At 41.1% G+C, this 23,364-nt stretch overlaps 1 protein-coding gene across 1 annotated transcript in view; it reads left to right on the plus strand.

Moving 5' to 3' along the window:
* The window catches only part of TLN2 (talin 2), a 122,075-nt gene that overhangs the window by 65,953 nt on the left and 32,758 nt on the right, over nucleotides 1–23,364 (plus strand). The window contains exons 26-43 of the mRNA XM_065688114.1: nucleotides 888–1,016; nucleotides 1,663–1,765; nucleotides 3,781–3,989; nucleotides 4,808–4,927; nucleotides 5,939–6,136; nucleotides 8,213–8,352; nucleotides 11,296–11,389; nucleotides 11,717–11,806; nucleotides 12,684–12,806; nucleotides 14,151–14,294; nucleotides 14,477–14,638; nucleotides 16,169–16,309; nucleotides 17,000–17,181; nucleotides 17,995–18,127; nucleotides 19,500–19,601; nucleotides 20,427–20,597; nucleotides 21,456–21,602; nucleotides 22,197–22,298. Of these exons, the coding sequence (XP_065544186.1) occupies nucleotides 888–1,016; nucleotides 1,663–1,765; nucleotides 3,781–3,989; nucleotides 4,808–4,927; nucleotides 5,939–6,136; nucleotides 8,213–8,352; nucleotides 11,296–11,389; nucleotides 11,717–11,806; nucleotides 12,684–12,806; nucleotides 14,151–14,294; nucleotides 14,477–14,638; nucleotides 16,169–16,309; nucleotides 17,000–17,181; nucleotides 17,995–18,127; nucleotides 19,500–19,601; nucleotides 20,427–20,597; nucleotides 21,456–21,602; nucleotides 22,197–22,298 (2,490 nt within the window). The remainder of the gene's footprint in view (nucleotides 1–887; nucleotides 1,017–1,662; nucleotides 1,766–3,780; nucleotides 3,990–4,807; nucleotides 4,928–5,938; nucleotides 6,137–8,212; nucleotides 8,353–11,295; nucleotides 11,390–11,716; nucleotides 11,807–12,683; nucleotides 12,807–14,150; nucleotides 14,295–14,476; nucleotides 14,639–16,168; nucleotides 16,310–16,999; nucleotides 17,182–17,994; nucleotides 18,128–19,499; nucleotides 19,602–20,426; nucleotides 20,598–21,455; nucleotides 21,603–22,196; nucleotides 22,299–23,364) is intronic.

The following is a 23,364-nucleotide window of genomic DNA, read 5'->3' on the forward strand; positions in this document are numbered from 1 at the left end:
AATGACTCATGCTCAGGCAGCGTTCACTTTATGTGTTGCCTTTTATGCACAGTTTGCTCAGAGTCACAGGTGGCTTCTGTGTCATAGCAGAAAGGGGAGGGAGAAATAGCAAGAAAATTGAAAAGCCTGTGCTGCCCTTTCCAGAAAGACAGGGGGAGGCTATACACAGAGCAGCACATCAAAGCTCTGAGCTGTTTTACATCTGAAGGAGAGCAGGAGAGGGGGAGCCTATCTCATGCACCTGCCAAACTGGTGAGAACCCAAGTAGAGCACTGCTGTGGTCACAGTGATTGTGAACTGGAGCTATCACCTTTAAAATTCAGGGAAGCAGAGGCTATCTGTGTTTCAGACACTGATTGCTGAATTATATATGGGTATAAAAAAAAACTACCATGTTTTAAAGTGGACAGTCTGCTCTTTGATTCTTGTGTGCACTGAGGCCCCAAACAAGTTTTGTAGCATATAGGTGGCTACATCTGAGGTAACATCAAAATGCCCAGCTCAGGTACTGATGACTGTGGGCTGCCTTGTTGGATGAGTCAGTGTGACTTTTGTCATGATGCATAGGTAGCTATTTGTCAAAGGTGAAGTCCAGACTGCGGCACTTACTTTCTCAATGCCTGGACTACCAGTGTGAAGGTGCGTGTACACAAGCTGAGTGTATCTCATTTCCCTGGTGGCTCTTAACAGTGTGTTACGCTACTCACAAGCTAAGAATATCGTGCAGGAGTTTGGGGTCAATGATGTGTAGCGCTTGGAAGTGCTCACAGTGCCTCTAAAGGCAAAAGAGCCAATATTTGGGAGGGGGAGGTTATACCTGAAGTATTTACTATTTCTGATAGTGGCTTACAGCTGCTAACATTGATATTGATCTGATTTCTGAATAGGCTCATGAAGCATGTGGCCCGATGGAAATCGATTCTGCTTTGAATACAGTCCAGACACTCAAAAATGAACTGCAAGATGCGAAGATGGCAGCTGTGGATGGACAGTTAAAACCTCTCCCAGGAGAAACTGTAATTGAGGAAGGATGTTCTTCATTTAAAAACAAACAAAGTTAGCTGTTAAAAAATATAAGTATTGGAGGCAAACCAAGTAGCAAGGCTTTGGATAATGGTGACGCTGATAGGATTTTGCACTAATACTCTATATAGTCTATACATATACTCTATATATACTCTATATACTAATACACTAATACATAAACAAGAGTTTATGTTCTGTAGTGGAATTACAGGACTGTAGGTCCTCCTTTATTGTAGAAATGACAGTATAGTAGCATCAATGTTTCGGTCTTGTCAAAAAGAATTTCTTTTCTGTAGTGATCAAGATGGGAACTCAATGGTTGCAATGCTAGCAGTCCTGGGAGGCTTAGAAAGCGAAATGTTTTATTTGTCAAAAATTTCCTTCCTCCAAGATGAAGGTCTTGATTTCCATTGCTAGTTATACAAGGTTTTTTTGTTCATATTACATAACATGTTAATTTATTTCAGCCTGGACAGGGAACACATGTTAGTCAGATTTTGGAGAACCTCTGTGTGTGTTCGGTAGCTGAGATAAAAGTTTGGGTTTGTGGAATGAGGGTTTTTTTAGTATTTAAAATAATAAGTGTGTTTTAGTTGAGCTTAAACAAAGAATTCTGTCCTTTGCAATTTTTCACAGCTTGAGAAATGCACTCAGGACCTGGGAAGTACATCCAAAGCAGTTGGTTCATCCATGGCCCAGTTGTTAACTTGTGCTGCTCAAGGCAACGAGCACTACACAGGTAATGCTTTATTCATGCCTTTGTGAAGCCTCTGCTCACATAAAGTACTTGATAGAAGGTTTTCATATTACAGACTCTTAAATCAAGGAATTTCTTCTTGTCCTTCTTTATGCTGATGGTGAACTGTGGCAAATTATTAGGACTTGTGAGTGTGAATACTGTGCTTCATGAAGTGTTGCAATCTGCTGTGGGTCTCTATAATCAGAACAGAGGCATCTGTTGTTTTTTTGTAAATATATGCCGCTGAAGCTCTGTGAAGGACAGAACTAAAATGTAATGCAATTTAAAGGTCAGTGCCATGAGAAATGTTGGTGCGTCCTTTCAGAAGGTTAAAAGGGCCTTTGGATATTTTTTGAAGCATAGGATGCAAACATACTTGGGATAGCCTGGCGACGTTTAAAACTGCATCTCTCACTTCATGTTACCAGTTTACATGTGTAATGCAGCTGGTCTTTCTGATTCACTTATTACATTTGCATAGTTTGAGGTAAAACCAACAGGGCATGTGGACATAGAGATTCTACAATTTATTTTTGTACCTGTAATTTTAGAAACCAAAATTGACTTGATAAAGAAAATATTCCTTGCAGGAGGGAGAAAAGGTTTACTCTTGGATGGTAAAATGTTCTGTCTCCTTATTTCTGTAAAAAATGTAAGCTCTTGATGCAAATGCTACTGTAGGATTTTTTTAAATATTACTTACAAACTGCATTATGACAATTACCGTTTCACTGAGTATAATTGCATCAGGGCTGCACAACTTTGAGCTGCTTTCATTTGAAGCAGATGTAACTGAATTAAGATGGCTCACGTTTCTGTCACATAGTTATGCAGGAGTTAGCACTGGGTATCTGATGAAGGAATACAGATACTTGCAGCTGATATTGAACAATTGAATCTAGTGGCTCTCAACATCAGTCTGTAAGAGCTGTTTGTTTGGGAGGTCCTACAAAGCAAAGAGTTAATTTTCAAAGCTCATATAACTACTTCATATCTCATACTGTCTTGTTATGCACAAACTGTTGGGTGCTCAAGCAAGCACTGTTTGTAGGTGTTATGACATTCTACTGTTTGTGTGTGATAAAAGTTCTTTACAGCTTACATCCACTGTTTAATAATTCTTTCTTGTCAACTGTCACAGTAAGTTTCTTTTAACTTTGTATTGAAAGTCATTGTAGAGAACGAAAGCAGCACAAAGGTGAAGGCAAAGCAATCAGAATTCTTTATTTTGTGGTGCTGTGATTGAGTTGCACTTAAAAGATGCTTACTGGTATCTAATTAAAGGAAACAGAAAGCGTGGGTGGTTTTCCTGAAATATTCTTTAAATTAAGTATCTAGAAAGCTGTCTGTGGCTTGTCAAATAGAAAGGTTGCCTACGGCAACGTAGGCAATACTGTTTCTCTGTAGTACTTGGCTTTACTTTGACCTGTGTTCTCACTTGCTTTTCATTATCTTCTAAAGTTTATGCAGTTCAGAATGTTCAGTTGATCGGAAGAGAAGATGTGAAAAGGCACTGGAGTTAAAATGATAACATGGCTACTTCATGGGTTGTATTTGGTTGTGATGTTCCCGCTTTATAGACATTTCCAATAGGGATATTAGAACATTCTAATTATTTTTAATACCTAAATACGGATCACCAAGAGGTCTTGCACTGTAAATGTACAATTGTTCTTGCAAACAATCCGTTTCCCCCATAGCTTGGAGTTTGGGTTTTTCCTCTTTTTCAGGTTTAGATTTTCTTCTTTATCAGACTAAGATCAGTCGCTGATGTAGAGCTGTGCCCAGAAAGTGGTCTTGGGGGTATAATATTTACTTTATAGCTTCACTACTGGCATTTGTCAAGGCAAATGATGCTGTGTGTTTCAAATGTGTTTGTGTTTGAAGATTTTCTTTTAAACTGTATTTGCAATGTTATTTTGCAATGGGATCTTTGCCTGCAAGTTCATCTGTTATGAAATACGAAGGTTGTCTTTAAGGGTACTGATAGAATCCTTGATGGACTCTGAACATAGGAGTTGCTGCCAGAGAAACTGCTCAGGCTTTGAAGACTTTGGCTCAGGCAGCAAGAGGGGTTGCAGCATCTACTACTGACCCTGTGGCAGCACATGCAATGTTGGATTCAGCAAGGGATGTCATGGAAGGCTCTGCTATGCTTATTCAGGAGGCAAAACAGGCTCTGGCTGCACCAGGGGATGCAGATAGTCAGCAGAGATTAGCCCAGGTAAGTTGCAATTTGAGCTGCTACATCAGTTATCAAACATCTACTGAAATTACTTAGAACACACCACTAATTAATGAGAGAGAACAACTGCATATGAGGCTGCAAGGAATATCAGCTTTCTAGCCCTTCCAGCAACTCTCAGATAGTAACATCGTGCTTATGTTAATCAATGCACATGATGTGAAGTGTGATGTTATAGTCACCTTTTTACAAAAATAAATGTATGCAAAGATGCAGTTAAGTGTTTTTACCCACAGCATATTTGAGTAGACTGTTTGACTGTAAAACTGTAATCACTGTTCAACAAATCCTTGTCAAATGAAGGATCTGTATTTATTTTACATTCAGAAAGTGAATGCCCATTTTCTAGACAAGTGGCAGTGTGGCTTTTGAAGACTTCAAGGAGCAGCAGATTCTATTTTACTTGTTTGAGAAGTTCTGTAATTGGCCTGTGTTTGAAATAATTTCTTAGAGGAGACAGTTGTTATAATCTTTAAAAAAAAGGACTTTAAATGATGCAATATGCAAAGGATTTCTGCAGTTAGTGTATGGTTAACTTCCGGGCAGTCCCTTACCTGCAGTGCTGCAGCCTTTATCCCAGGTGCCAGGAGCACCCCTGCCAACCCTATCCTATCAAATGGTTGAGTGTGAATCATGACTACTGCTAGACTAGAGGTGATCCAACCAGGAGAACTGCAAGCCTCAAAAGGGGTCTTGTTAAAGACAGTGTAGGAATTGCTGGCTACAGAATGTGCCTCCTCTTCAATAAATGACCACTTAAGCCTTTCTCAGTGTGGATATGTTTACTTGTATTGCAGGTGGCAAAAGCAGTGTCCCACTCCTTGAATAACTGTGTGAATTGTCTGCCTGGCCAAAAGGATGTGGATGTGGCCTTGAAGAGTATTGGGGAATCTAGCAAGAAGCTCCTTGTTGATTCGGTGAGATGTCTTTTAACATGGAAATAAATTTCAGAGAACTGAAAAGCAGATCTGCGTCAAATTCTTATTTAGTGAATGTGCCCTAAGTATACGTAATAGAAGTTTCTTTTAAGTTAATGCAACTTTAAGTAGCTGCTGCTTTGGCTGAAATGATGTTATTCTGGTGTATGGGAAAGGTGAAATATGGCTGTGGCTTGTGAAGGCAATAGTAAAGTTGATGGCATGGATCACCATTAGTTTGTTTTGTTGAAAATGCCAACTGTGACTTGATATTTTGAAGAATATGACAATTAGAAAATTATAATCCGTCTCCCACCAAAAAGTGATGAGTTCGGTCTAACACGTATTGTGGTCAGCCAGAAGATGTTTGGTGCATGTAAGGCCATTTTGTACACGGAGAAGAACTGTTGTATTTCTGTTTAACTGCATCCATGTCAAGAAAAGACCTTTGTGCACTGCAAATTTGCCAGGAGGTCGTATGATTTGAACAACTTGTTTTTCTGCACCTGTCAGTGATCCTGCTACCCTGTGAATGAAGGAGGGATTATATTTTGGTTTGTTTGTGCAGGTTTTGATAAAACCAAGTCAGAAGTTTCCTGTCAATACTTGTGTGGTGTTCTGGAAAGCTTGTTTATGGAAGTGAATGATGACTTGGAGACCAAACTGCTCCAACTTTTGCCACAGAGTTCATCACTTTGATTTTCATAGTTGAACCATAAAGCAGCTGTCATTATCTGCCCCTTAAAAGGCACATTGTACTTGTCAATCCCTTGAAAGAAACATTAGGACTACGGTTCTATAGATTTCTGGTTGATAAGGCATCCTGTGGTTGGACTATTCTGCACTCAGAACTGAATCACTAGCAGCCCAGTTGCAGTACTCCATTCTTGCTTGTATGTGAAGCTCACTACTGTACTGCATTTGGTGTTCTTGAATTGTGTTGAACTTCCCAGTTGTGAAGGGCTGGTGTGATGTGACAGACAATAACATACAGCGCTTGGTCTCTTACAGCTACCTCCAAGTTCTAAGTCATTTCAAGAAGCTCAGAGTGAACTGAACCAGGCAGCAGCAGACCTGAATCAGTCAGCAGGAGAAGTTGTCCATGCTACACGGGGCCAAAGTGGGGAACTGGCCGCAGCCTCTGGAAAATTCAGTGATGATTTTGATGAATTCCTTGATGCTGGTATTGAAATGGCTGGCCAAGCACAGGTAAATTTTTTTTCTGGCTAATTGGGACCAAGGGTTATCTAGGGCATAGTATCTTGCAGTGAAGTATCTTGGTTATCTAGTGGCACAGGACAATGTGCTGCTGTGAGCCTATGCAGATATGATAGCGTGATGTTACGGAGCAGTCATCTCTAACTGGTTGTCCAGGCTAAAGTTTTACACTGTTTGTGTAAAATCACACATTGGGTCAAGTGCCCAATTACAAAATTGGGTCCTGTGCCCCATCAGAAATGTGACTTCATAGTCCTCTGTGCAGTTTGGGCTCTTTAACAATTTGGGCTGTATATCTCAAGGTACAAATGTGTGCTGAACCTCTAAAAGCTTATGAAAGTGTTGCTTCTATTTTAGTAGAACTACCATGGAGCATAATTTATGTGAACACTATTCAAAATTGAGCGCCTTTCTTTGCTAAGTTTCAAGCGCTTTAAGTAGAGGGAGGAAAGATGCATTTATATTGCTCTATGGTGCATGCTGCCATGGATCTGTCAGCAAGCACTTTGACTTCTTAGTGATTTAAATCTGCAGAGTTCTATTATGATGAACTCAGTAACAATAAGGAATGTTATCATGTATTATTCCTAGCTTATTCCTAGTAGTGTAAGTACTCATTTGAAGTTGGAGTTATCGCCTTCATTTTATCTTACTGTGTTTAGGTGTACTGAATTACACTAATTGGTCATGTGGAGATGGTTTAGCTTAACAAATGCCAGCATATTAAAAAGGGTCAGGTACCAAGGGAGCTGGGAGGACTTGCAGAAAAGAGTCTGCAGACTGTTTTGCCCTAATTAGCAGGAGGAACTTGCAAATCTAAGAAATTCTTGCCAAAAGAATACTAGCCAGAGAGTCCTTTGAAGTCTTTAAGGAAGTGTCTCTATAGAGCAGATGCTTTGTAGATAGAGCTGAGTAGATAGATTGGACAATAACTGCTAATTATTCTGCATCCAAACTTAATTATTCTATTTCCAGATCCATGAAGTTAGGCAGGCACCAAATGCCAGCTGATTGCCTGAAACTGAATAGGAGTCACGTACCTGACTATCTTTTTAGCCACAGGCCTCACTGGCTTCTGGTGTGTTTTGTTTGAGGCAATACAATGAAGGCAAAAGTAGAAATGATAGTGCAAATAGCTATTTGAAAAGAGAATTCCAGCTGCTGCTGTCCTTGTGGCCCTTGTGGATTTGCTTACCCTGCTGACATAGGGAATGATAACCATCTTAATTGTGAATGGCTGATCTTTCAAAAGAGAATGCCTTCTGTCTTTGTCTAGCTATTTGGCCTGAACAGAAGCCATACAGGTATTTTGGATGCCCAGCAAAATGTTGGGGTAGGAGGAAGCAGAGAATGTAAATATTGAGTAAAACCCATTCACATTGGCCAAGTAATATGCAACCTCGTTACATAAAACTCTGAACAGACTGTTAGAAAGAATAGATTCACTTCTGAGCACTGACAGAAGAATCTAGTCACAGCTATTTGTTGTGATAATGCAGCCTTTCCCTGTAATTGTATGTATACGCAGGTTCTCCTTTTCAGGCAGTGTCTTAAATAAATAATAGAACACCCAAGTCAGAATGTTTCCCAAATTAGCTTGTAGAAATGCCTTTTCTTGGGGTAGAGGACTATCTGGAGAGATCTTTTTGTGTGAGTAATCCCAGCTACATGCTAGAGAGCCTGAGGGTTGGTTTCAGAGGATGCTAGAATGCAGAGAATCTACACTGAGTGAATAATGTGGATCAGTTGTGCCAGGCAGAGACACATGAGAGTCTTGACAACAAAAGCATTGTTCAACAAGTAGTAAAGTTTCTCCGTTGCTCATTTGTGAATACTGCCATTGTTAGAAACCAAGCTGTTTGTTATATGGGCTGCTTCTTCTGTAATTTAAGTGAAGCTAGAGGCACCTGTCTGGGTTCAGAGGCTTTGGTCCATGTCCTTCTCTCGACTGTGGTCCCCTGCATGTCCGTGGTTTCAGGTGGATAAACAAACTGGGTTTCCAAATGTGCTTTTGGCACACTGTATTGCAAACTCTGCACCTAATGTTATGCTGCTGTCGCTTTCCAGACTAAAGAGGACCAAATTCAAGTAATAGGTAACCTCAAGAGCATCTCTATGGCCTCCAGCAAGCTGTTACTAGCTGCCAAGTCTCTCTCTGTTGATCCCGGAGCTCCTAATGCCAAGAACCTCTTAGCAGCAGCAGCAAGGTAAGGATATGTTGTTTGATTTCAGTTTTCCTAATATATTTGTTTTCTCTGTGATACTTGTCATGTGTTTGTATGTTCTTCTGCTGTTGACAGTTGAGTGGCTGGAACCTGCAGTTCTATTTGAATGGAAGTAGGCCTGAGGAAACCTGCTTATTTTGGAATAGTTCCTTAACTGATGTAACTTGTTACCTTTGATAGAAATAAGAGCTATCAGTTGAAGAGTTGGCCTGGTTTTTGAAAGGGACTAATGTGTTTTATCTACTGTGTTTTTTACCACCTATGTTCTGACAAGGCAATTGTTAACATTAAGCCTCTCAATCGCTAACAAAGAAAATAAATTGAATCATATTCTCATATAGAATGTGCTTAGCAGTCACGTTGTGGCTACCTATCACTAACAGTGCATATGTGTGTGTGACTGAGAACACTTGCAAGGGTTAGATGCTATGTTTATTTAGTGGAAGATATCCTTATTTAGAGTATTCTGTCAACCGTGCCCTGAATTCCATTTTTTGGACTCTGTTCCTCAGTCAGGATGCTCCTTGTTTATGTGAAAAATAACACTGCATTTCAGTGTTTGGATTATCTCCTCTCCTCCACTTTGTCAAATCCTTTTCACAATTAATTTTTTCCAAATTAAGTTTTTATTCAGTTATTTAAGTTTGTAAATGGAATGCTCAAATATCAAACTGGCAGGGAACTGCTGGAGGACAAATACATACCACACCTAGAACTGCCAATGTAGATTAGATGAATGTCTGAGATGGCGAGGATGTGACTTAGAATATTGTCTTCCAAAATGTTTAAACCCACAAAGATCAGCCTAGAGATGAAGTAAGTAAAGACTGTTCCTCCTTTAGGGTAATGTAGTTGATGTTTGTCCTGACCCTTGTAATCATCCCTTTCTAATAGCAATAACTTTAATTTAAAAAATAAATAAATCTACTCCTTTAATAGAGGACTTGTTAAAAGGGGTTTGCTGCTTTACTTTGTCATATTTGTTAAACAGATAAATAAATAAATTCTGACATCCATCTTGTCTCCCCATAAATAAATAGCTTGTAGGAAAACTGTTGGTAGTCCAAGGCATGCTGCTTGAAGGTGAAGGAGTTGCATGAGCTTTTGTTACTTCTGCGGTACCAGACTCCTACAGATTTTTCCTTTAGGCTTGGAGCATTCCTGTTTGGAGCATAGATGAAGTTAGTGCCCCCAGTGAAGCCCACTTAGTTGTTAGTTTCTGCCAGGCTGGTATTCCCTCTGTAGAAGCACATAATCAAAAAAGGGAGACAAGCCATTTAGAGCTTTAGATGTTCTGTTTTGCCATGCTGTTAGCTTCTGTATGTGTGTCTGGACATATATGACTAGACATCAGTTAACCATAGTCAATACTGTACCAGTTCTCAGTGCGTGTGTGTAAAATGCTAAGGGGACACCAGATTTCCCTTCCCAAATCCTCCATTTCTGATTGTGACAAGCTTGCCAGCGCTCCGTTCTCTTTCCCTGCTATGACATGGTCAGGGTCAAGTATTTTTACTTTTCATTCTTTATGCTCTGGAAATAAACGTAAAACCTGGTGTATGTGTAATAAGCACATTGTGTTTCCTTTTGTAACAGGTGATGCCATCCATCTTAGGTAATCATGTTATTGATATAACCAACATGTTATGAAGTGCCAATTTTCTTAAAGAGAAAATAGCCTAAGTGCCAGTCAGAGTTTTCAAACCAGAAGAAAGCATATCCTCCATGTCTTGTTTCAGTCAGTTTCTAGTTGGCCATGAAATACGACACAAAACCACCTGCGCTGCACTATAATGTCACGATGCAAGCTAAGCATTTGCAAATTGGTGACAACATGCCTAGCTAGAGAAATTATCTTCCATTAATAACAATGAATGGCATACTTCCTCCTCCTCCTGAAAAGCCTTTTCTTCTAGAAGCTGCTTTCCTGGGTGGTTAGCCTTTAGTCTAAAATGAATGTAGTTATAATGGATTTTGCTCAATATCAGAGTATTCATCAGAAACACGAATAGTGACTATTGCATGTCTCATTCTGCCTGTGTTCAAGAGTGCCAGAGCTGTGACCTCCCATAGAAACATAATGCAATAATATCTTGTTCTGTGTGGATTTAAGCCTCAGGGAGACTCAGAATATCAATGGTTAGTGAAAGATTAAAAACCCAACTTGAACAGGCTATAGAAATACATAGCGGGATTGTGTGTGTGTGTGTAACACAGTGTGTCAGACAAGGGCTTGTTAACAAAGCATGTATATTATTATGTTACATTCAAACAGTTTTTTTACATACTAGCCACTTATTTCTGTGTCTTTTAAGACTCCTGGGGTGCAGCTGAGAAATGATTGAGTTAATGCCAGACCTGGAGAAATGCTAAAGTACCTTTTAGCACTGAAGTTGTCATGCTGCTAGTGCATTCACTGGCCGGCTGCCAGGTGCTGTTCTGCTCTTTCTCACCCATGTTTTCCCAGAGGTGCCCCCAGCTCTGTCTGCTGGGCTCAGCTGTGTCCTGCGGTGGGTCTGTTGGAGAGGTCTGCCTGGAGCAGCCCTTGGCCTTTTCTCGCAGAGGCCTCCCTGCAGCCAAAAGCTTGCCACACAGCCCCAGTACACTTGTTGCTGTGAGATGAAGCCTCTGCTTCTTCTGGACAAACTTCCCAATTGTTTGCACTGAAGGGATAGATTTTCAAATGTGGATCACTCTCACATGTCTTGGTGAGAATATTTTTTGCCCTTACGAAGCTTGTTACAGCAGAGGTCTCCAGGTGAGCTTTCTAATGTACAGTGAATCCCCAAACACTGGAAAGAAACAATGCAGTAGAATATTAAAGTTTTAAATCCTGATGCTGTGTATGGTTAATGAAACAAAGCTTTAATAAGAGGAATGCTTTAATTTAAAATATACCTTTTTTTTTCCTTCTACTCTCCCTAGAGCTGTAACTGAGAGTATAAACCAGCTGATCACACTGTGCACCCAGCAAGCTCCCGGGCAGAAGGAATGTGATAATGCTCTCAGAGAACTGGAGGTATTACTACATTTCACAAGTTCTGCAGCATCTAGAACTTCAGGAAACACTTGCCTGAGAAGGACAGTTAGTGAGAAGAGTCTGGGTGTATGGAACTAGATGAGTTTCAAAGAAAAGGAAAACTGAGGCAAAGCCACATAGTCCTGAAACCAGACTGGAGGCTCACGTCAAAGTGACCCAAGGAACCTACCAAACTCTGGGGAAAGCTTTATTAGCTTTCAGTTTCTCTTTACAATTATTAAGTTCTTCCTTTTTCCCTTTATTTCCCCGATTCATTGCCTGGTTTTCAGGCTCTGTCAATAATCAGAGTTCCTTTCATTATTTCAGACAGTTAAGGGAATGCTGGATAACCCCAATGAACCTGTGAGCGACCTCTCATATTTCGATTGTATTGAAGGTGTAATGGAAAACTCAAAGGTAATTTCCTTTCCCCACCCCTGCGACAGTTGTAAAGTGCGTTTTGATAATCTGAAGATGCCACGTGCCTATCAAGCGTATTAGAAACACAACACGGTGTTTATAGCTACAGTGTATGCTGCATCCTTTGATAAAACTCCGCCTGAGATAGGTCTCTTACAGGCAAATTTAGGTTTTGGTCACTTTTAAGGCATATTGTTGTGGTAAGAAATTGTTAATGAAGTGAATTCTACGCAATGCTGTTAAAGTTTCCTGTGTACTCCCTTCCTCTCCTGTGCATTAGACACCATGTCATACTTTCATGATATGCTATGGTAGCAACTGCAGCTATGATAGAACAGCCCAAAGCACAAATGGGAGGCCTGGCAATGAAAAGCCGTTGTATTGTTCTGTGCAAAATAGCTTGGAGAAGTGTCTGAGCAGTCCAGATATTCCAGCTCATCAGAAACTCTGTGTTTAAATATACCATAGTATACATCTTCCTCTGAAGCTTTGCTTTTGATGTTCTTATTTGATGTGTTGGAATCGTCTCAGATCCTTCTTTCTCTAAAAGAAAAAGAGCAAGCCTGATAGATGTTATCTTGCAGCTGATGCTCTGCTGCAGCCAGACCTTATTTGGAATTTTCAAAGGAAATCAACTGAATTCAGTGGGAGACACTGTGGGAATTAATGTGTATTCAGTGTTGATCTGCGTGCCTTATCCAGCACGGCACACACAGCAATGCGCCTGATTCCATGAAGTCGTTAACTAGCTAAAATTTCTAGTATCCAAATCAGAGAGGTTTGTGGGCCAGAACTGGCTCAAGGCCAGGAATCACTTGCCTTTGAGTGACAGGGAAGCATACTGGGAAGATAACTTTGGTTTTTAATTTAACAGGTTCTTGGAGAATCAATGGCGGGCATTTCCCAGAATGCCAAAACCGGGGATCTGTTAGTCTTTGGAGAATGTGTTGGAGTTGCATCCAAGGCGCTCTGTGGCCTCACAGAGGCAGCAGCTCAGGTAAGCTACTGAAGTTCGTAAAGCAGGTTTATGTTCTTGTTTTAAGCAAGCTCATGTTGTGGGTGCATAATGGGAGATGCTCTTCACAGAATCACAGAATCCCAAGGGTTGGAAGGGACCTCAAAAGATCATCTAGTCCAACCCCCCCGCAAGAGCAGAGTAACCTAAAGTACATCACACAGGAACCTTTACAAGGAACTTCCTTGTGGCCAAACAAATGATGACCTTGTAGTGCATGCCATGCTCTGTGTATATCCTCAGAAATCGGGCACCCTGCTATATGCTGCTGAAGCAGATGAGTACAATAATGTACATATTTTATAAGGAAGGGAATTGTCATCAAAAAGGAAACTTTTCTGAGGATAAAGCAAATGTCAAAGCTGCAGCATATGGAATGCATGTTTGCAGCACAAGCTCTGAACCTATTATATTGTAGCAAAGTGCACAAGACACCCACAGTTAAAATGAATGAATCAAGTTTGAGTTAGTTTGTAAAAATTCATAAGGAGAACTACTAATTTCAGCTATTTTAAATTATAAGCAGCCTGTTTCAGCTGTTCAGACACTCAGAATAACCAAAATTCTTAAGCTATTACAACAAATCAGTCTGGAACTGGTCACTGGTTTCACTGATCTCATAACTGGGTGACTTGAAGTCTCAAGAGCTGGTAAAGCCTCTTTTGGTTGATGAGATTTATGCTCTGCGTCTGCAGACCATGTCTTGATTTCCCTGCATATGGAATGTCTCAGTATGGACTTAATCTCCTTCATCCTATCTGTGATGGAAACTGATCAAGAAATCTTGAAAAATGGTTTAAGACAGTTCAGACAATTCTTTCTTGTTCAGAGGCATGACACTTCTCTTTAATTGAGAAAGTGAGCTTGGCCATCAGACGTCTTGAGCTGCAGTGATACCCACAACTGCAGATTTGATGGATCCTATGCTCAGCAGCAATGCATTTGCTATGAATTGAGTTTGTGCTCAGAATTCACTACCTCCACTGTGGCTAATCTGGTAAATAATTTGCTGATTCTTGTCCCTATTTAAGCTTTTTCCACTAGATGTGCAAAAAAAATAAAGTGAAAAATAATGTTTCCAGGGATACCAGCTGCCTAAACAGGAGACAGGTTTTATTTTGACTAAACAAATTTCACAAGGGTAAGTTTCCTCAGTTTCAGAGTATTATGGGGATTTAATACAAAGAAAGTGGTGATAATACTTCATGGTATGATTTCTGGATAATCTCAGACCACCATGTGCTATGACATGGCAAGCTTCTCAAAGAACCAAGATGGATTTAACATTGTTTCTTAGGATTGTTTTCTTCCTTTCTCTGTTTCTAGGCTGCTTACCTGGTTGGCATCTCAGATCCAAACAGTCAGGCTGGTCAGCAGGGTCTTGTTGACCCAATTCAATTTGCCAGAGCCAACCAAGCAATCCAGATGGCCTGCCAGAACTTGGTAGATCCAGCAAGCAGCCCCTCACAGGTGATTCCAGTGGACTGCAGCAAGACTGTCATTGTTAGGACACGACTGCTTCAGTTGTGAGCAAGCAAAAGAGTTGTGGTTTGAAGCTGTTGTGTGGCTTTGAGCTGTGATTTTACAGATGACTACAGTAACGGTCATGCTCCTTTGACAGTCTGTGTGTTCTGTGCCATCTATTTTTACAGGTACTATCAGCTGCCACAATTGTGGCCAAACACACTTCTGCTTTGTGCAATGCTTGTCGTATTGCTTCATCAAAGACAGCAAATCCCGTTGCCAAGAGACACTTTGTGCAGTCTGCCAAGGAAGTTGCAAACAGCACTGCTAACCTGGTGAAAACTATCAAGGTACAAATGCTGCTTAATTGTGCTTCCTTATTCCTTTGTGTGTTTATTTCTTTTCTTTCTTTTTTTTTCCTGTTGAGGCAGAGTCAGGCCAGTTAGAGTTACCTTTTTCCCTCTGTGATGTGCATGGTTTAAGAATCATTAGTTACATTTTGCAGACCTAAATTGGAAAACAAGTTCAATGATATAACTGTGCTGTAGTCGAGACAGAAAGAATTTGGTGATATCTGCCCCATCTGGATGAGACATCTCTGTTTGGATGTGGTTAATAGCCTTGCACCATGCAAATAGAAATTTGCAGATTTGCAAATAACTGAATGTGAAGGCTTTTAGTGTCATGTTGCCTGGTATCTGGAGGTTTGTGGAGGTGTTTCTGACAGTTTTACCGTATTTATAAGAGAAAAATAAAGAAACAAATAATACTGGGAACCATTTGCGCGTCTACACAGTTCTCAACGAGCAGGCCTTAGACGAAGCAAGAACACTGTGGTTTCATTGTAATTGCCTGCTGTGGGGAGAAGCTAGTGTAGTAGATTACATTTCTCGGCTTAGGACATGGCTTGGTACATCCGAAAAATGTAGAGGGAAAGATGCCCCAACCATTGAAAAGATCACTAGACCAATCCGAGTGGAGGCTAGAGGCGCAGGAGGTTCTAACCGCACTCAGACAGATAGTGGATTCTCAAATAAACTTCAACCTGGAAGACATAAAGTTAAAACCACAGTGGTATATGGAAGGGGCAGAAACAAATGGAGTACTTCCCGAAAACGCCAGGGCTCCCCTAGCTCACGTCCTTCACAAAGTCGTGAAGGATCCCCCACATCCAGGAGGTAAAGAAGGAGGCTTCCATTCCCTGGGACAGCTTCCCTGGGCAGAATCTGCTTATGTTGCTGCTCTTGTACAGTCTCCTGTTAATAGTAATCTCTTATATTCCAGACACCTTCCTGCAATTTGGCAGGAGGTAGTATTTCCTCATGCTGGCAGAAATAATAGTTGTTAAGCTGCAGAGGTCTCACAATTCTAAACCTCTCTGAAAGCCAGCAGCTGATCTGCTACTGAAAGTCATCTAAAATAATTATGATCTTAGGAATGGAAGGTTCTGTCACATTACACAGAAGGTCCTTCATATTGAAATCTTTGCTTTGAGATTATCAGATCAGTTGTCTCATGCGAAAATGAGAGCAATAAATTATTAGTTATAAAAATAAATCAGTTCATAGGAAAGAACCACCTTGTTAGCCACTTCCACCTTTTCGAGCATGAGGTGCTGAGACACAATGTCATATGAGTGCAGTGATAGAAAACCTTTATTCAGTCCTGTGAAACAAAGCAGCAGTTTTGAGTTTGGGATCAATACCAGCTAAGGAAAGAAACGCACACTTAAAGGATCACATTCTTTGCATCAGCCTTGTTTGTGGAGGAACTTTCCAATGTCGTAAACACGCAAAAGTTTAAACTTGAAGAATTAAGCCATCTTCCTTCAGTTTTGCAAAGAAACCTGTTCAGACAGAACTCTATCTATTGATTTCCAGGCCCTGGATGGGGATTTCTCTGAAGAGAACCGCAACAAGTGCAGAATTGCTACTGCACCTTTGATAGAGGCTGTAGAAAACCTGACAGCATTTGCCTCCAATCCAGAATTTGTCAGCATACCAGCACAGATCAGCACTGAGGTAAGGCAGGATGTGGCACTTCTACCCTCAAAAAGTTGAAAATGTTGAATAAGTTTGTGTGCCAGCAAAGAGAAAGTGAATGTAAAGACCTGACCTCGAAATTTCTCTCTGCATTCCTGGGTGTTCATAGGGCATTCTGCTGTCTTTTCCTTGATCTCTGACCTGGAATTTTGCACCACTATGATAAAAGCAGTTAGGCTACAGTAAGCGCTGCCAGTCTGCTCTTACTGAAGTGATATACAGTGTGGGGGACTCTGGTAGCTGGATTATTCCGTATGATAAAGTAATAAATATCCTCTTTTACCTTAAGAGCAGTTTTAACAAATGGAACTTAGTTAGATCTGGAAAGGGTGGAAAGGATGTCACTGGGGTTTTCCCTTCAAAAATGACATGGTCATGATGACAACAAGCAGGTTTTCTGGGAAGAAGAACTTCCTGTATTCTCTCTCCCCATACCTTGTAACTGTGGATGTGCCTTTCTAAACTTGCAAAGTGCTTCTTAAGAAAACAGTTGGACTATGATGATTTTGGTCCCAATTCCATGTTGATTATCTGTGAATGTAATAGTATGATACAAGACGTTATTATGCCATTTTAATGCTGTTACTTAGACAGATTTTAGGAGCATGAAGTGTGGATAAACTCGAATAAGTACTAAAAAGTTGCGTTCTTGTACCTTTTTGACCACAGGGATCACGAGCACAGGAACCAATTCTAGTTTCTGCTAAAACAATGTTGGAGAGCTCATCTTTATTGATCAAAACTGCTCGTTCTCTGGCTATCAATCCAAAAGACCCTCCTACATGGTCTGTACTAGCTGGGCATTCCCATACTGTCTCAGATTCTATCAAGAGTCTTATCACCTCTATCAGGTATGTCTTTTCTAATAACAAGATTGCAGTAATAATTGAGTAGCTGCTCATAAAGAATAATACCATATGGCCATTAGCACTGTGGTATTCTTCACTAATGTAAATGACTTATTCTGTGATGCACAGTATCTCCCCAGTTACACTGGGTGCTTAATCATAATTGAAGACTCCAGCACTCTGCAGCATAGAATGCTGTAGCAGGAAGTGAATAATCTATTTTTCTGGCCAAGCCTGTCCGTCCCTTTCTTAATGAAAATTTTCAAGTGTAGTTCTATGCCTAACCTCTATTACTGATCGAATCAAAATGGTATAAAAGCAGTGAAACACAGAGTGTATACAGCTTTGTTGATCTTTGATAGCAACTGTGCTGAAATAGCAAACTGCACGTTAGGACAAAGTACTCAGAAACTAACCTTGGTTGAAGGAAACCTAGGACTGAACATAGCACCTAATACTTCAGGAATCCTTTTCCAGACTGTCAGGGGCACTGTACAGAATCACAAATGTTTTTTCCCCGATGTCTGTTGCATTTTAATGGTGTCATTCATTATGGTCCATCCCGAGCTCATTTCTTCTGAGGCAACGATTGTTTTTTCTGTGTAATCATTGAGAGGAGCAGTGTGTGTATATGAGAGCGTGCAGAGTACTCTGTACATATATCAGAATCCAGAAGGTAGGACAAAGCTGATTTTTATCCTTGTGCTGTCCTCCCATGTGACTCATGTGTTGTCAGGTAAAGAAGTAGGCTGGTGTGCATTCCTGAAGAGCCTGCCTCCTCCCCACCATGCTCAGCTTACTCTCCCTATCTTTTAGGGACAAGGCCCCAGGCCAGCGGGAATGTGATTTCTCTATTGATGGGATCAACAGATGCATCAGAGACATCGAGCAAGCCTCCCTTGCAGCTGTCAGTCAGAGTCTGGCCACCAGGGATGACATCTCAGTTGAGGTACGGGAGATAGCACAGGAACAGAGAGAGTAACGCTGAGCAGCCTGGCTTACCCAGCTGTTTTTTGTGCCATATGGAGATCTGGAGCTGAGCAGAGCTCAGTAGACTGGCAGTCTACTGCTAGTGAAAGGAGAAGTATTCTTACTGGAATGTTTCTAGGCAAAATCACATGCTGGACAAAGTATATCAGTTCTGAGAAGATACCAGAGTCACCAGGTAAAAGCAGGGGTGAAAGCAGTTATTTTTAACCACCATCAGTATATTTCTCTGACTTCCTGTGCTGATATGACCAACTGATAGTGTTTCTGTGCTGGCTCGCCGTGTGGAAGTTGGGATGTTTCTGAAACTGATGTATTACTGGGAGTCCCGTTATGTCCATGTCATTTTTGTTAATGCTTATTTTGTCATTAAATGAGATCTGAAATTGATGTAGATAGGTTATCATGAAAAAGCTTCCTGTGCTGCCCCTCAGTTTGATGTAGATCAATCCTGTCCTATTAAGCTCATAGAAGAAGGGCCATTGTGCCAGACTGCTTACAAAAAGTCAGCAACTCGTGATCAGATTCTCAGCTTGGTATTTCGTGTCTTTCTGTACTATTGCTTCCTGGCACTACATGTCTGTTTGTGCATTCCAGCAGTTTCTTGGGCTGTAATGCGACATACTAGAAACATCTCAGACTAAATGAAGCTATACAAAAGAATTTACTACATGAAATAGGTCATAGCTATAATTCTTCTCTATTTCAATGATGAAGTCATCTTGGACACCATGTTGAACTGTTACTGAAAATGACAGTTATTTATAAGGCAAATGGAATGTAACCAAGTGACAAAATAGTATCTCTCTTCTCTTGGCTTTCAAGAGAGTGAGCTAACTCCCAGTGGCTGCAAAGACATTAAGTGTCTCGGAATTAGCAGCCAGTATTTACGTCTCAACAAGCTCACTAACATGCTTTTCTTATGTCCCCTGTCCCGCAGATGGTAGTCAGGAGGTCAGTCCTCATCTCTGTTGCTCAGAGATGTTGTATTTTGCGTTCATCTTTCTTATCAGTGAATTTCTCCTGTTAGCTTCAAAGTTTACAGCAGAGCTTTTTGCTCTTGTGCTGTATTTCTTTAAATTGGAGCTCCTGCTGGTTTCTCTTGCTATTATAGATCTAAAGAGGGGCAGGCTTATCTCCTTTACCCTGTTTCTTGTGGGTAAAGGAGAAGAAATGAGCAAGTAGCAAGCTGGATGGATTCCTGCATCTGATGTAGTGGATCATTTGAACAGTGTTCCCAGTATGTTGGTTGGTCTGAGGGCGATTGTTCTGGTATAGTACAACTTGATAAAAGAACAGCTGTGATAGTGATTGACAATTTCTGTTTATATTAGGCTCTACAGGAGCAGCTGACATCAGTCGTCCAGGAAATTGGCCATCTCATTGATCCCATAGCTACTGCAGCTCGGGGAGAGGCAGCTCAGCTTGGGCACAAGGTACTGACCTACCATTACAAAGGTATTTGGAGTCTTGAACAACTGGGTTTTAGGGAAGACAATGATTTTGTGGCTTTTTCATTTCCTATGAATGACCAGAGGAAAGCACGGTGGAGGAGGAAAAATCAAGGATTTTCAAATAGTTGGAGCTGAAACTAAATAAACCTGTTTATATTTTGTGCCCTGTATTATAGGAAAGATACTTTCATTGAGGTTTTTTGGTGAGGAACATGTTCGTGGCCAAAGGAAATATGAAGAAAGGGGAGAGGAAAAGCAAGGATGGAAGGGCAGAGTGCTATGTTAAAGGTCTCCCTGCCTCTGGCTGCTGGAACTAGTAGCTGTGTATATATATAGGTTCTCCTGTCTCCAGGACTTGAGTAACTGTTTAGCTTTGGATAACCATAAAATATTTCATAGCGTCAACTATTCACAGTTTTGATTCTCAGTTTCACTGGCCCTTTGAGGTGCACGATACATCATGATTGCCAAGATACAGGTAGTTAGAGAGTCACATTCCTCCTGCTTGTTAGGTAAATGTTGACCAAAGTCCACAGCACTTTCCTTGAGCATGCGGCTCACAGTTTGAAATGGGTTTCATCTGAGTAAGAGGGACTACCTGCATCTGAGGGAGGAGACACATGGCTTCATTGGGGGATGCGAAGGTGAGAGGAAATGCAATCATGCTGGCACGTAAAACAAACTATATGCTGTAAGGTGCAGAAGCGCTAGGACAGTGTGCTGCTTTAGCTAACCCGCTGCCCAATGGTTAATCAGGGTTACACCTCAGAAACAGGGTTAATGGCTTTCCTGTTCCGGCTTTCTTAGGTAATGCAGCTGGCAAGTTACTTCGAACCCTTGGTTTTAGCTGCAGTTGGCATGGCATCCAAAACACTGGATCATCAGCAACAGATGACTCTGTTGGACCAGAGCAAGACACTAGCAGAATCTGCCTTACAGATGTTGTACGCTGCCAAAGAAGGGGGAGGAAACCCCAAGGTACGGTTGCTGTGTGTGATGAAGGGATTATTGGAGAAGGTGGGTGGATGCGGGGAGAGAGCAGGCGCGTCACAGAAAGCAACTGCTACCTATTGCCTGGCACAGGGACACATTTGCAGTGAAGAATGCGATTGACAGCTCTTGTGACATCTCTCAGTGGCAAGCAGGCACACTTCTGGAAGATAGGATTGCAGTCAGGTGCACATCATCTTCGCAAGGCACAAAGTTGGGGTCTAACAGCAAGTGTCTATGCTGTCTACTACTAGAGAAACCCACCACCAATGCTTTCACCTCAGGCATTCTTCCTGGGTCTTTCTCTGAGGGATGCTCATGCTCCCTGCTGGTTTTATTGCTCTTTTCTTTACATTTGTTTTAGGATTTGATTTGGGCTTTTTTAATTCTTTGGTGAGTTTTTTTCACGAATATCCAAGCAGGTCCCATAAGTAGGTTGTTATCAAAGATGGATGTTTTGGCGGGTTAGTATTTGTTTCCTTTTACAGCTTTAGAAAACCCTTTGTTGTGGAATAATTCCTTGTGGGTTTTGTTACAAACTTTTTTAGAGATGTTATTTAGTGGCACTGGTTTTTTTCTTCCTTTTTATGGCAGGCATTTTGTGGTGGTGTTCATATGTCTATATGGGTCTTTTCTGAAAATTTTGGGGAGGGGGGTATGGAAGTACACTTAATCATAGTCTGGTGCTACTTTTGTCTTCCTTTGTCTTTGTTGCTTCCCTTTGTTGCTCTGTTGTTTCAGAGCTGTTATTGTACTGTCTTCATTAATTGCACTGTTGAGTCACGCTTTGATTATGCACAGAATTGTCTCTGATAATCACTGTTTTCTTGTTTTTCTCTCTTCCAGGCATCCCATACTCATGATGCAATCACTGAGGCTGCTCAGCTGATGAAAGAGGCTGTGGATGATATCATGGTTACCTTAAATGAAGCTGCAAGTGAAGTAGGCATGGTTGGAGGTATGGTGGACTCGATAGCAGAGGCAATGAGCAAGGTGAGTACAGAAATCCAGACTCCCTTTTGTTTTGCCCTTGACAGCCGATCAGCATTGCAGGGATTTGGAAGAGCTGCTGCTTCTTGGCAGCAGTAATGGTTGATGGCTGACATGCTATATGACAGGAAACCCCAAGATTCTTCGATTTTGCAGATGTGAAATCAGATGGATGTGTGAGGTTTGGTGCTCGCATTAACAACCTGCGCAGTACCTGTCAGTAGAATTAATGTAACATGTTTTTATTCTGTAATGTGCCGACATTCAAGTGCAGTCTTAAGTCAACCAGCCTCTTATTTTTGCTTCCTTTTCCTACTTATCTTTCCTGTTAATCTCCTAAATGATCCGCAGGGCAGCCCTGAGGCAAACTGCTTTCAGAGAGTTTATTCTGCACTGTCAATTTTCTGCATCTTTGTAACATGGGCTACCGTCTTGTCTGAGCTTCACCATATACCCTGGTGTACTTTCTGCACTTGCATATTTTGAGACAGGAGATTATAAATATGAATATATAATACAATTGCATCATTAAGTGTAAAGCATGCTTTTGGTTATGACCTTACTATTTCTGCCATATTTTTTCCCTCTTCCATGCAGCTGGATGAAGGTACGCCTCCAGATCCCAAGGGAACGTTTGTTGATTATCAGACCACTGTGGTGAAATATTCAAAAGCCATTGCTGTAACAGCACAGGAAATGGTAAGATATTTGGTTAGAAAAAAGTACAAACTCTTCTGTGTACATAGGGAAGGTGGAACGATTTGCACAGTGCGGTGTAGCTCTGTGTAATGCTAATTTTCAATGCCCATATCTCTTTATGGGTAATGGAACAAAGGAAGTGATGATTTTGTCAGATACACTCTTGAATGTTAGTGGCTTGATCGTAGGGGTGGCCCTCTATGGGAGGAGTGCTGGACTCTTTTCTGGCTTTTCTGCACAAAACCTGTTCATTTGGCTCATTTTCTGGGAGAAATAAAAGGAAAACATTTTACTTGCACACTTCTTCATCAGCCTCTTTAATTGTCCCTGAAATACCACCTCATGTTTACTGATGACTTCAGGTTACTCTTTCATGCTTACTGTTTCATTTATCGTGTGAAATAACGTCAGTGTTTTCAGACGCCCCTAATAATTCAGAATGAATAGAGAACAACATCTCACATTGTTCTTTTCTTGTGTTTCTGTGATTTGACTGGATTGCACAGAAGAAGACAGGACACTTGTTGAATGGAGATGTTCTTAACTCATGTTTCACAGTAGTGCCTACCACATTTGCCTTCTGAAGAGTACATTCCCTTGTTTGTTTTTGAGGGAGGCCAGGGGACTTGCTGTATGCTACAGAGTTTTCACAAAATTGGTTGCTGTTGCCATCAAGACAGGTTGATGATTCTGCTGCCTATGACATTGCAGCTTACTGGCAAACAGTATACGTTTCTCTAAAACTAGTTTTGCCCCAAGGATGGAATTCCATCGCTTTTACTAACATGAACTGGAGAAAGAAGTAGTATCTCTGTTAAAAGTCAGGCTTATTCTAAAGAAAGATTCAGTTCTAAGCTGTGACACCAAACCTGCTTCCTGGCCCGGTCCAGGTGACTGTGTACCTGGCCCGTCGCCCCTCTGCATCAAAGAGTGATTTATCAGCTCTAACTGCTGCTCTTTGATTGCTCCCTATGTTCTGCAAGTGCCTGATTACCATGACTCTAATAAAGCATGTTTGCTTGAGTTGCCTCATGGAATTCTTGCTGGGGGACAGGTCTCTTACATG

This window comes from Lathamus discolor, chromosome 8, assembly GCF_037157495.1.
Source record: "Lathamus discolor isolate bLatDis1 chromosome 8, bLatDis1.hap1, whole genome shotgun sequence".
Lineage (NCBI taxonomy): Eukaryota > Metazoa > Chordata > Aves > Psittaciformes > Psittacidae > Lathamus > Lathamus discolor.